At 35.9% G+C, this 19,461-nt stretch overlaps 1 protein-coding gene across 37 annotated transcripts in view; it reads right to left on the bottom strand.

The window, feature by feature from the left end:
- The window catches only part of LOC127841619 (cell surface glycoprotein 1-like), a 30,581-nt gene extending 11,637 nt beyond the window's left edge, over positions 1 to 18,944 (bottom strand). For 10 of the 37 annotated variants that reach the window (XM_052370541.1, XM_052370542.1, XM_052370549.1 and 7 more), the window contains exons 1-4: positions 18,366 to 18,671; positions 17,568 to 17,682; positions 10,536 to 10,689; positions 6,299 to 6,497 (exon numbers count right to left, since the gene is read on the bottom strand). In XM_052370541.1, coding sequence (XP_052226501.1) covers positions 6,299 to 6,305 — 7 coding nt within the window. In that variant the 5' untranslated portion in view covers positions 6,306 to 6,497; positions 10,536 to 10,689; positions 17,568 to 17,682; positions 18,366 to 18,671. Of the gene's footprint in view, positions 1 to 6,298; positions 6,498 to 10,535; positions 10,690 to 17,567; positions 17,683 to 18,365 lie in introns of all 37 variants that reach the window. The other 27 variants (XM_052370553.1, XM_052370566.1, XM_052370552.1 and 24 more) reach the window with 9 other exon arrangements.
- Between the last annotated feature and the right edge of the window lie 517 nt (positions 18,945 to 19,461).

Raw genomic sequence — 19,461 nt, 5'->3', positions numbered from 1 at the left:
TGTAGATTGCATTTGATCAGCACAGTTAACACTGGCCTGTTGTATCATGAGAGGCTCTGACTCCTGTATAGTTGCCTCAATGCCTGTAAGCATATAATGTCAACAGTGGGGTCTTGTATGTCTATTATCCATTGGTGGGTCTTGCTGAAATCTATAGAAACAAGGGCTGTTTGTAAAACATGCATGCCCCACATATGGGCTGTCCGTTGTACTGGCAGCCATTGTGTGAATACGACTTTTGTCACTGTGACCTTGACCTTTGACCTAGTGACCTGAAAATCAATAGGGGTCATCTGCAAGTCACGATCAATGTACCTATGAAGTGTCATGATCCTAGGCAAAAGCGTTCTTGAGTTATCATTCGAAAATCATTTGACTATTTCGGGTCACTGTGACCTTGACCTTGTGACCTCAAAATCAATAGGGGTCATCTGCGAGTCATGATCAATCTACCTATGAAGTTTCATGATCCTAGGCATATGGGTTCTTGAGTAATCATCCGAAAATCATTTTACTATTTACTATTTACATAAAAATCAATATGGTACATGCCATATAAGGAAGTCATAGTATTTCCAACCAATCAGCCTCAACCCTGCTCAGGTAGTATATGACATATTTTGCAGGGCTACCTGAGGGGAGACGATGTATGAGGGATATACGAATCTGTATATCCACCTCATTAACTAATCAAATAGCATCAAATTTATTCAAAGTATTTTAAATATAAATACATGTATATAGTCAACAGTTGTGTCTAATTATCCATTGAAATCTACATAAAAAGTATATTGGATAGGACAACAGCAGTTTTGCTGTTATGTATATACATATATAGTCAACAGTTGGGTCTCGTCATTATTATCCATTGATGGGTCTTTCTGATATCTACAGAAAAAGTATATTGGGTAGGAAAACAGCAGTTTTGCTGTTAAGTATATATATATATATATATATACATTTTGTTTAATGTTGGGTCTCCACATTTTTATCCTTAAGTGTATCATTTTTGAAATATATATAGTTATAAGTAGGGTCTTGTCTTATTTTCGGGTAGATGATCAGAGTTAGAACCACACCTATTTAGGGCATTCTGTCAAAAATGACTAAGTTATTGAATGTTTTTATAATACACCTCCATAATGCATGTGTATACTCTACGCGACCCGTGATTTTTGCATACATCTCTCTTCACTGCGATCTATGCAGCGTGACAAATCGAGCTGATTCCGAGCAAATTTGACCCCAGGGGCATAATTTGAACAAATTTGAAAGAGGTTCACCACATGAACATTCCTGAGAAATTTCATCAGAAATGGACCAGTAGTTTAGGAGAAGATGTTTAAAGAAAAAAATAAGGCAAGCACGCACGGACGCACACACGACGGACCATGACATAAGACCCGCTGGCCTTTGACCCGGGGAAGGGTCAAATTTGACCCCAGTAGCATAATTTGAACAAAGTAAGTAGAGAACTATTACATGTCACTACATACCAAATTTGGTAGACCAAGGCCCTATGGTTATGGACAAGAAGATTTGTAAAATTTGCACAAAATAGACTTTAAATAAGCATTTGTTCAATTTTGTGACCCCCGGCGCAGGGTCAAATTTGACCCTTGGGGCATAATTTGAAGAAATTTGGTAGAGGACTATGAGATGTCTCTACATACCCAATTTGATAACCCTAGGCCCAATGGTTATGGACAACAAAATAGGGGTTATATAAGCAAATTTTCAATTTTGTGATCCCGGGGGCGGGTCAAATTTGACCCCAGGGGAATAATTTGAACAAATTTGAAAGAGGTTCACCCAAGGAACATTCCTGAGAAATTTCATCAGAATTGGACCAATACTTTAGAAGAAGATGTTTAAAGAAAAAGTTAACGCACACACGGACGCACGACGGACACAGGACCATGACATAAGCCCCGCTGGCCAGATGGAGCTAAAAATAAATATATATTTATTTTTTTAGGTGGATTTTTTTTTACCAGAAAGGGGAAACAAACAGCCTAGTTCGGCGTCTGTCATAGAAGGTAAAAAACCCGTTTCTAAAATGGGACCCAGCAATACTTCTTATAGGACCCAACAATATTTCTTATATGGTACCTGACAATATTTCTTACAATGCTTATTATACATGGGACCCAACAATGTTTCGTATATGGGACCCAACAATACTTCTAATACAGGACCAAACAATATTTCTTATATGGTACCTGACAATATTTCTTACAATACTTCTTATATGGGACTTATATGGGACCCAACAATATTACTTATACGAGACTCGAAAATTAGTGTAAACATGTTTATTTCTTATATGGGACCCTACAATGTTTATTACTTGTAAGAGGCCCAACAATTCTTATTACATGTATTTAGGCAGAAATATTGCAATAATAAAGCTTCAAACAAGGATACATTGTAAACAACCTAATAAATAAATATTCTGCCCATTGGGAATTGGCAAAAATGACTTCGCAAACTGGAAATCTGAAATTGGAAATTCTGCAATCTGGTACAAGATGGCGAAGATCACAGCTTAATTGCTTTATTCGTCCATATAACAGATTTTAATGGCATAGAGGTTAAACGACTTTCGACAGCTCATTGGTGCTAATCTGTTGTGTAATGTCAATAAAGGTGTGAAAAACTCGCAAGTCATGTTTATAACTATCAGAGCAGTATGTGTAAGAAAAATAAATGAATTAATCCAGGCAATTTATTTCGTGCTTATGCAGTGCAACTGTTAACAGATATTCACTTTCATTTTAACCCATTATCAGAAAGTACCACTCAAAATGTGCAGCTCCATGAAAAACACATACATGCCAAATATGAAGTAGCTATCTTCAATATAGCAAAAGTGATTGCAAAATGTTAAAGTTGGCACAAACAGACCAACAGGGGAAAATCCATATGTCCCCCACTATAGTGAATGGGAACATAAAAAATAAAATGGGCTGGGTGGTGGTGGGGGGGGGGAGGGGGGTATAGTGTAAGGGTGTGGTGGTCATTTATAAGGTGGGGGGGGGGAGTCTATTGTGGTATGTCAGTTAAGAGTTGTTTTGTCAAATTATCAGTCAAATCTAATCATAAATAAAGAAGTTATGGCAATTTTAGCAAAATTAAATAATTTGACCTTGAGAGTCAAGGTCATTCAAAGGTCAAGGTAAAATTCAACTTGCCAGGTACAGTACCCTCATGATAGCATGAAAGTATTTGAAGTTTAGAATCAATAACCTTGATACTTTAGAAGTAAAATGGATCTAAACACAAAATTCACATAACTTAACCAAATCTTCAATTTTCTAAGCATAAAGGGCCCATAATTCCGTCAGAATGCCAGTCAGAGTTGCATGACTTTGCCTGCACAGTCCCCTTATGATAGTTAATAAGTGTTGCAAGTATGAAAGCAATAGCTTTGATACTTACGGAATAACGTGGACAAAACACAAAACTTAACCAAATTTTCAATTTTCTAAGTATAAAAAGGGCACATAATTCTGTCAAAATGCACGCCAGAGTTATCTAACTTTGCCTGCCCAGTCCCCTCATGATAGTGAGTAAGTGTACCAAGTTTGAATGCAAAAGCATTGATACTTAATGAGAAAAGTGGACCTAAATCAGTGGGTTTTCAGCACTGTCTGCGCCTCCGGAAAACGGAGGCACTCCCAAAGCAAACGGACCCGATCCCAAACCAAAATATAAAAAAAAAATCCCAACTTCCAAATAAAAATTTATTTTTTTTCTTTAAAGAATGAAGTGTCTTATAACTTGTGTGACTAACCAGTGTTTGTTTTGGTAAAAAATATCTGCTATAAGGTTTTGACTGTTCAGTTCTTATCTCAGAGTGTAACTGTAACTAATAAACAAAATGCAGTACTTGAATAAACGTTGAACATGCCCAATATTGCATCTGTTTATATAAAGAAGACAAAATAACAAATAAAAACAAATTTATTTGTTAAACTTCTGAATTATTTAAGCATGATATATTGATTATTCACTATTTTTTCCCAAATGAGCTGTTTCATCAAAGCAAAATTTCACAAAATGGCCAATTGTGTCGATAAAAAATTCCCAATTTGGTCAGACTCCTTTTCCCAAAATAGGCAGAAAAACCCCTGTAAATGCAAAACTTAATCGGACGCCTACGCCAAGGTAAGACAATAGCTCATAATTTTTTTTCAAAAAATAGATGAGCTAAAAATGAAAAGATGCAAACTAACATGAAAATTAAATCTTAACAAGCAGGCTGTAATGATACCTTTGAATTTGATTTTGCCATTCACTGGATAATTCAAGTATCATATACATGTTCGCCCTAGGTGGCAGACCATTTAAAGCGGGTATATACGATCTTGTCAAATATTTATTAATTAATATAAAATGTGCAAAAAACTTATTATACATATATTTCAATATAAACTAAAATACAAGTAAAGAAGAACATTTGTCGGAAAATGCGAAATAAGCAGAATATTTAAAACTGAAATCGAAAAAGCCTGTACAGCCGAATTCGCCAGCATGTATATCATGCATGTATGATGTGACGATGTGAATCTAAATTTAGTTTAACGGTTCATTTTAAATTCCTGCAGCGATATTGATTCATACCACACACAAACACTTACTTAAAAGACGAATGCATCGGTTATTGTAGGAAAATATGTACGAATTATCTTCGTCACAATCAGCTTGGTGCGCAAGTTTGCATTTGCTGCATTTTATGAAATTCGTCTTAAATGTATCATATTTGTTTCAATATATTACAATTAAACGCATTTAAAAATCGAATATACCCGCTTTAAGTTATGTTGTTTTTTTTTTATAAGAGATGTACATGAATATGTGTGCCAACTATCATTTGCATACTTTTGACAGTATTGAAATTATCATAACTATTTATCAGCCTTGAAAAAAACTGACAACCATGATGCAAAGTTGGCCATAAAAACTAATTTTCTTTGAACGTTCTGCTAAATTGTATTTCACAAGATTGGCTTACTCAATAATTAGACAATCTAAACAAGAATATTTACCTACTTACTTCCCAATATTACCATTCAAAGTATCATTACATCCATTCAAAACTGTAAACTAAACATACCATTGGCTTTCTTTTCCTACAAATTATTGCAAAAGTAACTTAATATTGATTTTATAAAAGGTACCAGATAACACAAGACTAAACAAAAGGTCCAACAAGATGTGTTTGTGAAACACAATGTCCCCCTATATGACGTTTGACCTTAAAGGATGACCTTGACCCTTCACCACTCAAAATGTGCAGCTCCTTGAGATACACACACATTTCAAATATAAAATTTCTAGCTTCAATATTGCAGAAGTGACATTACATGAGCAATTTTGACCCATATATTTGCCCTTGAAGGATTACCTTGACCTTCCACCACTCAAAATGTGCAGCTCCATGAGATACACATGCATGCCAAATATCAAGTTGCTATCTTCAATATTGCAAAAGTATTCATAAAATGAGTGATTTTGGCCACATATATTTGACCTCTGACCTTGACCTTTCACCACTCAAAATGTGCAGCTTCATGAGATACACATGCATGCCAAATATGAAGTTGCTATCTTCAATATAGCAAAAGTTATTGCAAAATGTTCAAGTTGGCGCAAACCAACCAACCAACCAACAGACCAAAAGACAGGGCAAAAACATGTCCCCCACTACTATAGTGGGGGACATAAAAAAGCCGCCCAATATTGCTCACTTGATGTCAACAGCTATGATAAAGATTGCTGAACTCTTATTGATTTGTGGGGTTGATTAACTTGGAACATAAGATGAATCTGATAGCTCATAAATTTTTGTAATAGATGTGATCTCCAAGGAAGGAGCAAATTTCAACCAAAGGGGCATTATTTAAACAATCCTGATAGTGGACCAGTTAGAGACGCTACATGTAGATACCAAATACAAATGTATAAATGCTCTTTCCTTTTTGTTACAGGGAAAAAATAAGAATGTGGCGTCTCATCAGGATCCAAACTGTTTGCTATTCTAATAATATTCTATGAAAAAAACTCTAAGAAAATGCTAGTTTTTGAAATTCAGCAGATGAATTAAGGCAGGAGACACATTTCCCAGCATGCAAAGGGTTAACAGCTGTTTTTGAGGATACAATTATGTTAGCGAAAAGCCATAAGCTGTTTAATGACAAAAGTTATGTTAGTAGTTTGACATCCATTCATGTGTGCTTCTTCATGATAATGGCATCATCTATTTATTAAATATGATGTATATGATATAACTAACCTTCCATGGTAGATCAGACACACCATAGTCATAAAGAAGCTCCTCTCCTGTCTGAATGTCTCTTTGAGCAAATAAGCATAGGTATGGTTTTTTATTGACCTCTATGCATTTCATTTTGCAGTTTTGTTCTTTGCCTTTGCCATGATTAACAAGTCGACCCAAGAACTGACCACTTTTGACTTCCAGGGTAGAATCGATGCTGAAAACATACATTTGTAAGTTAGTTAATCAGTCTTGACCTTATCTGTGATTTTTTTTGCTTTAATTTGTTACAGCCTGTGCCTTTTGAATTGGGAAAATTAGCGCGATAAACCGTGAAATTGGGGAAAATAGCGCGATAAACCATAAAATTGGGAAAAATGAAAAGCATTATAAATAGGATTATAAGTAACAGAAGTGATATTGTTTTTAAGTGCATGTTCAGGGAGTTTTCTAGAAAAGGAGTCTGGTCAAATTGTTTTTTTTTAATCAATAAAAGTGGCAAGTTTGGGAATGATTTATGGACAAAAATGACTAAATTCAAGTTATATATTTTGTAAGATGTTTAAAAAATAAAGTTGAGAACTAGATTTAAGAAATCATAATTAAGTTATATGAGACTTCATTCTAAAAAAAAATAAAAAAATAAAAATAATTTTTTTTTTTTTTTTTGGAAGTTGGGCTTTTTTTGGGAAATTTTGGTCAGAATTTTGGGAAAAAAACATGTATTTTTGCGATTGGGAAGCAGCCGAAATTCGGCTGTAAATTTGAGCAAAAAAATCACTGCGTATTAAAAGAGGCCTCACAGTTTAGGTTAACTTTACTTTCTATGTAGACCTAATCCTACATTAACAGCATTCATATATTATGTTGGTGCATTTGTTTGCTTGCACACATATCCCCACCAGTTTGTTCATATATACACATATAGGCATGAAATATTACCTCTGATACTAAGTTGCATCAAAATGTTTCCCAGCAAAGTGTCACATTCCTCACATTATGATCATGTAAATCATACAATGAGTATTGGAAAACTTACTGCAAATGTGCTGCTTATATTTTCTTTTTCAGTAACTTCCATTTAACCGTATAGGCCTTACAAGAGCTGTCAGAGGACAGCGCGCTCAACTATTCTAGTGCTTGACAGTATAACGTAAGCCATCATGGGGTAATTGTTCATATTCAATAAGTTCAAGGTAATATGGTCATATTATAAGTAGAAGAGGGCAATAATTGAAACATATTGATCACTTATGTATTAAACAAGTTGTACTTTATAGACAATTCTGAGTTCAGGTATATTTTCCACAATCTATTGAGCATTTGTGAAGACATAAAACAAACCAATAAGATTGTATTTCAAGTTTGATAGCAATAGCTTGGGTGGGATGGTTGGACAGTCCTTCAAAAATAAAATAAAAAAATATTTGTTGATTTTTTACAATGTTTTAAAGAAAAAAACCTTTTTGGTGGGGGCTTGGGTCTGAGAGAAGGGTATAATGTGCGGTAGTGGTCATCTATTAGATGATCCAGAGCTCCAGATAAGGTTATGTGAAATTCTTAAGTTACTACCAGATTTTAAACAAGAGCACCGCCTTGCGGGTGCAGACCGCTCATCTATTTTCTTTTCAAAGGTGAAGGGACTCTCATTTTCAATCACAAAGAAGGGAGGGGTGGAGTGATGAGGGGTTTATAGTGTGGGGTTGTGGACATTTATTACATTATCTTCCCAAAAAGCGAAAAAAAAAAAAAAAAAAAAAAAATAGGGGGCGGGGGGGAGGGGGGGGGGGTGGCAGGTGGCGATGGGGGGGGGGAGTATTTTTTGGGTGCGATGGTTGGACGGTATTTCAAACATAACCATTTTTTAAAAAAAATGGGTGGGGGGGGGGTTATTTTGTGATGGGGGTGGTGATATTTGTAAGATGAGATTAAAAAAAAAAATAAAAAAAAAAAATTGGGGGGGGGGGGGTGGGGTGGGGGGATAGTGTGAGGGTGTGGTGGTCATTTGTGAGATGATCTTGAAAAAAAAAAAAAATTAGGGGGGGGGGGGAGGGCGGAGGAGGGGAGGGCACGGGGGATGTTTTGGGTGGAGTCTTTGTGGTATGTCAGGCAAGAGTAGTTTCGTCAAAGTATCAATCAAATCTAATCATAAATAAAGAAGTTATGGCAATTTTAGCAAAATTTAATAATTTGACCTTGAATCAAGGTCAATCAAAGAACAAGGTCAATTCAACTTGCCTGGTACAGTACCCTCATGATAGTAAGAAAAATTTTGAAGTTTGAAAGCAATAGCCTTGATACTTCTGAAGTAAAGTGGATCTAAACATAAAATTTTACAAAATATTCAAAGATACTAAGACAGAAAAGGGCCATAATTCTGTTAAAATGGCAACCAGAGTTATGCAACTTTGCCTGTACAGTCCCATTACAATAGTTAGCGAGTTTTCCAAGTCTGAAAGCAATAGCTATGATACTTTAGAGAAGTAAACTGGACCAAAATACAAATCTTAACCAAATGTTAAGATTCTTGTACGATGATCATAAACCAACCGACCAACCAACAGACAGGGCAAAAACAATATGTCCCCCACTACTATAGTGGGGGACATAAAAACCGTATGATTATCGCAAGATCTCGCCAAAATTCAACAATTGACAGACCCAGCCGTACCTCATTTAAAACAACAACAATATTTCTTATATAGGACCCAACAATATTTCTTATAAAGTACCTGACAATATACCTTATACGGGACCCCACAATATTACTTTTATGGGACCCAACAGTATTTCTTATATGAGACCCAACAATATTACTTATATGAGACCCGAAAATTAGTGTAAACATGTTTATTTCTTATATGGGACCCTACAATGTTTATTACTTGTAAGAGGCCCAACAATGTTTATTACATGTATTTAGGCAGAGGAAGAAATATTGCAATAATAAAGCTTCAAACTAGGATACATTGTAAACAACCTAATTAATAAATATTAGGCCCATTGGGAATTGGCAAAAAATGACTTCGCAAACTGGAAATCTGAAATTGGAAATTCGGCAATTTTGTACAAAGATGGCAAAGATCACAGCTTAATTGCTTTATTTGTCCGTCAGACCTTATGTATCTGTTTTACTTGAAAACATTTTTTAGAATAAATTTTCACAATTTCAACCAAAATGTTGCTAAAACTTTCAGCATGCCCTTATTTTTGCATATTGAGTTTATAGCAGCGCCCATGCCAAAGTTTAACATGGAATAATCGAAGAAAAAATATTTTATTGTAACAGAACAGTTTATTTCATTGCCAGTATGTGTACATTTTTAATTCTGCAAAGTAAAATTGGAGTCTGATGCGAAAAAGATGAAGACATGGAATTATAATAAGTGAGACCAATTTCGGACAAATGTGTGTTTTCGGATTAACTGAAGGTCGGTGTGTTCAAAATTATTGACATGTGGATTCGTAATTCTATTTTTGGAGGACAAGCGTATCTTTATAGTAGTATTCGGGTAATTTGGCGTCAGTTTTGTTTTGATTTAAACGCCCTTTGTTGCACGAAAAACTTACAAAGATTCTGCTTATAATCAAATTTTTGAATCACTCAAAATAAAATTTGCTAAAATTACTTGGAATAAACAAGGTACTCTTGTCAGGGGTGTGATTATCAAAAAAAACATTAAAAAGCCTTCAGGAAATAGCCCCTACCCCTGCCAGGGTTTAAAAATGTATTGCATTTCCAAACAGATCCAGCAGAATCCGTCACATTTTGTTTATGAAATTTTGTCATAAAAGATGAAATCAGCTGAAAAGAGGAACAATCACACCCCTGGATGTGCGAGCGAGGTAAGTATTTTTATTTAATGTTCTTTTTTAGCATGTTCTATGTTTTAAAGCTTATATCTAAATGTACGATGGTAAACAATTGTTGCGACTATGATGTCAATGTACGATGGGTCTGATAGAACAGTTGTACGAAGAAGCGTACGATGATCTTACGCTTAAAACGTATGACGATCTTAAGATAAACATACGATGTTTGATAAAATGAGCCCCTGGACTATATGCAATGATCATTGAAATTACCCAAATAAAAACGTATCTCTTTAAATTAAAATACAAGGCTTCAGAAAAAGGAATTAATAGCTTTCATACATCCTTATCTTCTAAAGATGTTTTATCATTATTAATGTAAATCATCAGACCAAAAGCTGCTGTTTTTAAAAATGGAAGAACATAAAAGTCATCTGCTTACCACCACTGCTTCCCTTTGAAAGAAAAGAAGAATCTGAAGACAGAGACAGACATTAGTTCTCTTTTATTGCCTTCTTCTCCTGTGATTAATTCTCCATGATAGGTAAGGAGAAAGTCGCCCTTGTTTCTATGAACTTCTGTTCTAACTCCTCTACCTGGTAAAAGTTGTATAAAACATTATGCTAACAACCTATATGCCATATGGAACAAGAGCACAGCAGAGGGAGCATTTTACACTCAAGGAAAATTACATAATTTAAGTATGACAATCATTTATCATCTGACCTTGAAACTGCTATATATATAATGACATTTAAGTGAAGTACATATAAACATCGGTCAGGTTAATGTATGGTAAAAGACAATTGACTTTGTCTCAAGTGTGAACAAGAGCACCACATAAGGGGTGCCACGCTCAGCTGCGAAAGCTTGTCATAATTTTTTTAAGGTCACAGTGACCTTGACCTTTGACCTAGTGACCCACAAATGGGTGTGGAGTGTAGAACCAGGGCTCCACACTAACGGTGGTCCATTGACCCGGGGTCAGTAAAAAAAAAGGGAGGAAATATATTCAGCTAAACTAGAATTTGGTTGATCCGTAGGACCAGTTAAAAATCCCGACCAACTTATCGTAAATACTGGTGGAAAGCCGTTTTTATCAATAAAACAACTTCATATGTTCATAATAAACCGATAATTTCATCATTACTTTGTGGGCAATCTCGAGACCAGGATAAACAAGGGCTGTTTGTAAAACATGCATGCCCCCCCATATGGGCTCTCCATAGTGACAGCCATTGTCTACGTTAGCGTTACCGATTGCCAAAATCACCATTGGCGCAGGCTTTTTCCGCTCCATTTTGGGAATACGCCACACTGGAATTTTGGGAATTTCGAGTCGTGAAAACCCCCATTGTGGGGAAAAAATTATTCGCAAAATTGGCTCAATTGGGAAAAATTATCACATGTAAATAGTGTTTCTTATATTTCAAAGAAGCCGCTAACTGGTAAATAACTAACTATTTTGATAAATTATTATTAAAATTTTACAAAGTATTATGCACATGTGAGATAAAGGCAGGTTTTTTAATCTGAATTTGGGGAAAAGGCCTGGCCTTTTATGAGGTGAAAAAAATCGTGAGGAAAATAAGGAAAGTCTTAAATAATCATTAATATATTTTACAGTTTTTAAAACAAATTCAAGGCAACAGATAATTTAATTATGCAACACTTTCTAATTTCTACACCGGATCAGGTTAACTTATATATTTTAAGTTAAAAAAAAAAAAAAAAAAATATTTTTTTTTTTTTTTGGGGGAATTGGGAATTTTTTTTTTCAATTGGGAAAAAAACAAACAGATTTGCATTGGGAATGGGGCCGAATTTCGGACCCGTGGCATTGGGCGGAAAAAGCCTGTGGCGTTTACAATTCCTGGCTGGCGATTAAAAATAAGATTTTCATGAAATTGGCGATTGAAAAAAAGACCCTATGCTTTACAAATGCACACTCTAAATGCCTGTTTTCAGACCGTATAAAACGCCAAAAACATCGCTAAGATTACACAATCATTACCCTTACCGGAAAGGCCCCAGGGGATAATGACGACGGCCTAGGTCAATAATCCACATGGCTAATGTCTTAAGTGGTCATGCTTTACACTGCGACCAGACTTTTCGAGTATTTGGGTTACTTGGAGATTTACATGATAATCACTGAAGCGTGCCGTGTAATGGCCTATGCTCTAGATGTTACGATTCAACGTCATCGAATCGACCAGTACGGAATTGTCATTTAATCAGATGGGCAGAGTTATGGCATTGACATAGTCCACTTAAAACTAATTTCAAAAGAAACAACGATTTTGATTGGCTAAAAAAGTAGATATGAGTAACTTCCCTTTACGGTAGCTATGCGACATGAAAGACCGATTTCGAAAGCGAGTTGCAGATTCTGGGAAAAATGGATGCTGTGAACGAAAATGGAAAGTCAAAGCAACATAAATTAACACAATTCTTTAGAAAAGAAAGCGGACAGAATAAGCTAAGGAAATTACCAAATGTTAGGTTCGCAATCCGAAGACGTCTAAAATAGCGCAGACCTGAATGCAGAATCGGAAACATCTACCTGTCAAGTCTCACGGTTTCGCCGTGAGTCTCACGGTTTTTGACATGGAATGACGGTCTCATGCTGACTAAGTAATTTCTCACGCATTTCTTCAAAAACAAAAAAAAAATGAAAAAAAGTAGTGTTTGGATTACATTAAATGTTGTATAATTACTACCGAGACGGGAGGGCTGTGGTTTCTAACCTAAATACCACATGTACCGAAAACTGTTTTACGGTGGTAACAGGGATCATATTTTCCCGCAACATCAATCGGTCCGGATATAAAAGTATCCGAAAATGTGTGTCCGAAATCATGACAAATTACGTTAAAATATATTAAATAAGGTGGTAAAATACATGTACAAGTACAATTCCCATAGGCATTTTTTGAAACGGAACGAGTTTTCTCAAATGGTTTTATCATTTGGTATTTCATTGTTGTTTCGTGTGCTGTTTTATCAGACTTTTTTCATCGTTGTCAATATTATTAATCTGTGAAAGTCTATACCCATGTTTTAAATTGTTGTCGACACAATAATATCTTACAAACATGCACTGAACCAAACAAATGTATGTGCGTAGGTTGGCTACTGACAACAACAAACCAAATAATTAAGAAATAATTTGTTGTCAAATAACCCACGTCCGATAGTTTAGATGCGCAGGGATTTAATCACCAGAGCAAAGCATTTGAAACCACGAATCTAATTTTCCGGCCGTGAGTTATTCAACAACGAAGTACAAGAATAATTTCGATTCTAACACGGTTTTACTAAAGATTTATTCAATGTATTTTATTTTTCTTGTGCACTATTTTATGTGAAGTTCCGCCCATAAAAATAACTTTCGGCTGTTCTGTCGATCAGATCCGCGACTTTCATTCATAATTTTATTACCGGATTATTACGCTGGTGGAAAATGTATCGGCATGTTTGGTTTAGTTACAGCGCGTGCATTCAGACGCGTCTTTTCGGGTGCGTCTTTAATCCGCTGTTCACAAGTTTTTGATTCTTGGTCTAACGTGCAATAAACCGGTCCTGACCGGTTTAGAGACTGCAGTGAATGGTTTATCACACATAATCGAGATAAGAATGTCATTAGGGTGTGTTAGCATGTCCACTGTGTAATCGATTTCATGACATGGGAATTTTAATAGCAAACAGAATCGGACCGACGTTTTCAATCAGTCTTTCATGACCCCAATCGGTCTAGGACCGACAAAACCGAAAAAAATATGATCCCTGGGTGGTAATGTATCATTATCACTACGCCACCGGTGTCTGTGTAAACAAAAAAATCTCCTGCAAAATGTCAGCAAGTGGCTCACCAGCGAAGAAAATTTTTCAAGCAAAAAAAGGGCTAATTTCAGACAAAAATAGTCTTAATTTTGCTCAGGACATTTTCAGGTGGGGCATGCCCCCGGACCCCCCTAGGTTTGGCGACTAAGTTTTTTTTCCTTAGCGCCAACCTAGCATTGTGTGAATATGTTTTTGACACTGTGACCTTGGCCTTTGACCTAGTGACCTGAATATCAATAGGGGTCATCTGCCAGTCATGATCAATGTACCTATGAAGTTTCATGATTCTAGCCATAAGCGTTCTTGAGTTATCATCCGGAAACCATTTTACTATTTAGGGTCACCCCGACCTTGACCTTTGACCTAGTGACCTGCAAATCAATAGGGGTCATCTGCGAGTCATGAGCAATCTACCTATCAAGTTTCATGATCCTAGGCCTGCGCGTTCTCGAGTTATCATCCGGAAACCATTTTACTATTTTGGGTCACCGTGACCTTGACCTACTGACCTGAAAATCATTAGGGGTCATCTGCAAGTCATGATCAATCTACCTATAAAGTTTCATGATCCTAGGCCTAAGCGTTCTTGAGTGATCATCCGGAAACCATTTTACTATTTCAGGTCACCATGACCTTGACCTTTGACCTAAAAATCAATAGGGGTCATCTGCGAGTCATGATCAATGTACCTATGAAGTTTCATGATCCTAGGCCCAAGCGTTGAGTTATCATCCGGAAACCACCTGGTGTACGGACCGACAGACTGACCGACATGTGCAAAGCAATATACCCCCTCTTCTTCGAAGGGGGGGCATAAAAATAGCAATATATTGGAAATTCAATTTTGTCTAGAAGCCCGGATGACAAAACCCTGTTGTCGGATCAAAAAATTGATTTGCGTTTCGCAATTGTCTCCCGCAAATGTCTCCAGACTTCGCAATGATCAATACACAAATTAACATAAAATTCGAAGCGTTTGGATTGAGAAATGAACAAAATGGTGTTTTATTATTTTGAAAAAGCAGCAATAATTAGCATTGTATCGATCTTAGTACCATCAGAATTTACTTTGTTTACCGTCCGTGCAAATTTACAATGGAGTGCGCCGAATAATGTTTTGATATCGCAGGAGAGTAAGCGTATGTATTTTCAAGATTTTCAAGTTTTCGCAATGTGGAATTTCATTCCAAGGGTGGTTGAACCTCTGCCTAAAAACCTTAAACTAATGAAGAGAAGCTTGAAGTACAGAGAAAATATGAAAAGGATAAGAGATAGTTTAGAAGATAGTAGTTTTCTTTTTATAAATGCACAATACATTGTGAATAGTCCGGAAAGTAAGCTGAACTTTATGTCAAATAACATTGTCGGACCACTTGAATCTTGGAGGACCAGTAAATTCTGAAAGCTGGTGGTCCTTTGGGTCAGTACGTAAAAAAGTTAGTGTCAAGCCCTGGTAGAACTCATCAAGGTGCATCTACATATGAAGTTTCAAAGTTGTAGGTGGAAGCACTTTCATTGTAGAGTAAAATGTCAAGGTTTTAGCATGTCACAACACGACGAGCTGGCTATGACAAAACCTCGGGGGTTTTCTCCGAAAACATCGAACTAATAAAAAACTACCACCGAGTAAAAATCTTACAACCTTAAGCTTGGATCAATTGGGTTATATTATAGAATTTACAAACAGGCCTTTTTCTGTCTATTCTGGGAAAAAGTACCTGGAAAAATTGGGATTTTACCAGTCCCGGTTTCTTCCGAATTGGGAAGAATTTTCATGGACAAAAGCATTGTTTGGGAAATTATTTTTCTTTTTTTTTCTTATTTTATGAAATGTTTTCATACATAGGTATTGCCTAAAAATGCTATTTAAGTATTAAACTCTTTTTTTACCATGCAACAAGCAGCTGCAGCAACAGTCATTGTCCACTGCTAACGTAAGTATGAGTATGATAATAAAACACAGTCTTTGTTACGTTTGAAGTTCAAATGATATACATAGCTTGATATGTCATTAAGTATTTTTTATGAACATTCAGTCGAACGACCTGCATCCAACATATTGTTATTCAAAATTCAAGTTGCCAAATGTCTGAAGGCAACCATTATTTGAAACACAAAAGTATAGCTAAACATCATAAATGTATAGTATTGAAATGTTAAGAAGCTGCAAAGGGTAGTGACTCTGAATCTGGCAGTGGAAAATGAGTCATATTCTTGGTTAACCGTTGAGTAGACTGATTGGCGGTAGTATTTCCCCACAAAACATTCAGTTTTTGTGTGTCTTTCAGGTCATTTTTTTGTATTTTACTTCAATAATACTTAGAATTATGCGACATTTTTTTAAACTGCGTCAGATTTCTGTATTTTTTTACCTTAACTTACTCTTCCGAACCACAGTAACGTTGCAAGTTAAACTAGTCCACATTTATTTACCTCAGGCCATTGATAACGATTCTCAAACAATTTACAGTAATTAATGCGTACACATTGTTATCAATTGTTGTATACATACCTGATAATTCTGAATAATCCAGCACTTCAATATTTAAAAGCTAATTCTGACCGAAAATGACCGTAAATGTGTCTTAAGAAATGCATAGACACAAGCGTCCGTCATTGTTTGTCTGAAGTCTCAAGATCCCAAAATTGCATTATGGAACGCTCGATACTATGACATTTTACGCATTGGCATGTTAAAACACGGTGCCCAAATTATTTAAAACACAGTATCTACTGAGAAACGCATTTTTCGGCTCCATTATTTCGGTTGGAAATTGGGAATTTTTGTTTAGATAATTGCGAAAAAAACATCCATATTTGGCATTGGGAATGGGTCCGACTATCGTACCTGTGAGATAGGCAGAAAAAGGCCTGACAAATGTCCAAGCTACAGTGCTTAAGTTCATTTTGAAATATTTCAAATTAATTTAGCTTTTTTCCAATAGCTTTCTCTGGATTAAACTATTTAAGATGTAAAACAAGTTTTAGTGTTGGAAGGGGAAGCTTGGTATTAGTTTATAGCCGTATGGATACATATGGCTGAATGTTACTGCTTCAATATGATTATCATAAAGTCTTTAAAGAAAGCTACAACAATCCATATTCCATTAAAATTTTCCTGTACATTTTTGCAAAGAAATATTCAACTTAGTCCTTTATAAAGGACACAGAGGGAAAGTTGAGAAAAAAATCGGTTTAAAAATAATACAAGGCATTTTTCATGAACAATTCTAGGGAACAGTTAAGCATTTGAAATGTTTGATTCCATTCATAAACCCATGTGGGACAGACAGACACAGTGATTCCAGTATACATTTAGCCCCAATCACTTGTGGTAGGGGAAAGCCATATAAAAAGATTCAGCTTTTAAATGGAGCAAATAATGGTTATAACATGTAATTAACATTTAGTTTATGACGATTTATTGCAATTTCTCCCCAAAAGTGCTGGTCACATGGTATTTTTCCCCTTTTGAGAGGCTAAGGCTGTATCCCAGGTTTAATTGTTTGTTTGCCCTTTTTATTTCTTTAAACATATACAGGCAAATACATATAGTGCCAGCTGAAATTGAAATTAATAAACTTCTTTAAATGACTTAAGGTCAAGGCTATCTGTCAACAAGAAATACCTTTAGGTGGAATTGTATCCACACAAAATCCACCAAGATCTGCATTCTTTTTTATACTTTCCTCTGCCACCAAGTCTGGATTGGTTCTTTCGTCTTTTCTTCTTTTTGACCGCATCTGTTTATACATACAAGGAAAACCTTCACATTCCTTGGTAGATTTTGATACAAAGAGGAATCTTAAATAATGCATGAGCCACAGTGCAATCTCCAGGGATTTTCTTAAGAACTTTTCTTCCACTTGCACTGGGGGCAAGTCACTATGAACATCTACTTGCCCACAGCGAAAACAGGTTGTCCACTTTCACAATTATGCTTATTAAAATATACTTTAAAAGATAAACATAAGAATGCAATCTGTTTATTTTATATCATGTAATCAAGGACAGGTTTTATCTCCTTTGTGACCCGTCGAAAAATGGTCTTTTCCACTGGAATTTTTTTCCCCTCAGCCGGTAAATTTTTGCCTCAATTTTTGTTTAACCTTCAAATATATAAGTAAACCAGATCCAGTGTAGAAAATAATAAAAATATTGCATAGAACATTAACCAGCTTTCATACAACTTGTTAACAGTACCGGCCAACTTCAAGTGACCCACTTCATTCAGAGGTTGGGGAAGAATGACCCACAAATACAATGTCCCTGAACCAATCTCTCAGTTTAAATTCAGTAATTTGCAGAATAATTTTAAACTAAACATATAAATAAACTTAAACTAAAGATTATCACCACCAATATCAATGGGTAAACAGCAATAAATACGGCCTGGGGGCAAATACAATGCAATACAGTATATTACCTCGTGCACAAAAGAATCTGCTAGGCCCGTATTCACCAAACAATTCTTAGACTTAAGTCTAAGAATAAAGAAAATTGATTAGGTCGAGTCCGTCAAGTCGAGTCCGTTAGGTCGGTCATGTCGGGTCCACTGTCCGCGTCGAAAAAGAGCATGGCGATCCCAGCAGGCATAGCATCCATCCGATTGGTCGCGAGCCCCATTGGCGGGTTTTCTTACAAAGTTGTCGTTCGTTTCTTTCAAAGTCCATTCGGAATGGGAATCAGACAACTCGCCCCAAAGAAATCTCACCCCAAGACAATTCGCCCCTGAAATCTGAACAAGCGTGAAATGTTAAACGACGTTTAATTTGACGGCATGCTTTCATTTTCTGTTCAAAGATTTTTTAATCAGACATATTGTATGATAGTTTGGTTTAAATATAGAAGAATAATTGAATGCTTTTGTGTTAGTTATGTTTTGTAAAAGTGTGAGTTGATGAAAATTAATTATGCCGACATGCTTTGATTGTCTGGACACAAATTTATGAGTAAGACATATGGTATCACAGTTTGGCGTGATAAAAGACTACATAAGGTTATTAACAAGCTTAACCAGACAACAATGCTCTTTTTAAAGTAATTGACCACTCGCCAGCTGTCAATCAAACTCACGTAATAATCAATCGATTTCGTTTATTGCGGCCACATGGTCCGACAAACAAAGACTTACGGAGTAATGGAATAAGCGTTTTATGAAAACACAACTTAGTGGGCGGAGCGATTGCGTATTTGGCGACTGATCATTTAAGAGGGCTGTCTGTATATAAAGCGGGCAGTTTTCAGTGAATCATATGCCCCAGACCAGACCACGATACTAACCTGGCATATTACAAAAACACATAGGAATGCTGTCTTTGCTTTTATAACCAGAAACACTAACGTGTGCGCTCTCCCTAATACCAAATTTACTATCATCTCAAACTCAGCCCTCTCTTCTTTCATCAAATAAATGACCTATCAAAACTAGTCTGGCCCTTACAACACCACAGTCTCACAAGACACTTAACACAGCAATAAGAAAGAATTTACAAAGAAATTTTCTACCCCCAACGAACTAG

This window comes from Dreissena polymorpha, chromosome 8, assembly GCF_020536995.1.
Source record: "Dreissena polymorpha isolate Duluth1 chromosome 8, UMN_Dpol_1.0, whole genome shotgun sequence".
In the NCBI taxonomy this organism is placed as follows: Eukaryota; Metazoa; Mollusca; class Bivalvia; order Myida; family Dreissenidae; genus Dreissena; species Dreissena polymorpha.
This window is presented reverse-complemented; position numbering and strand designations above follow the sequence as displayed.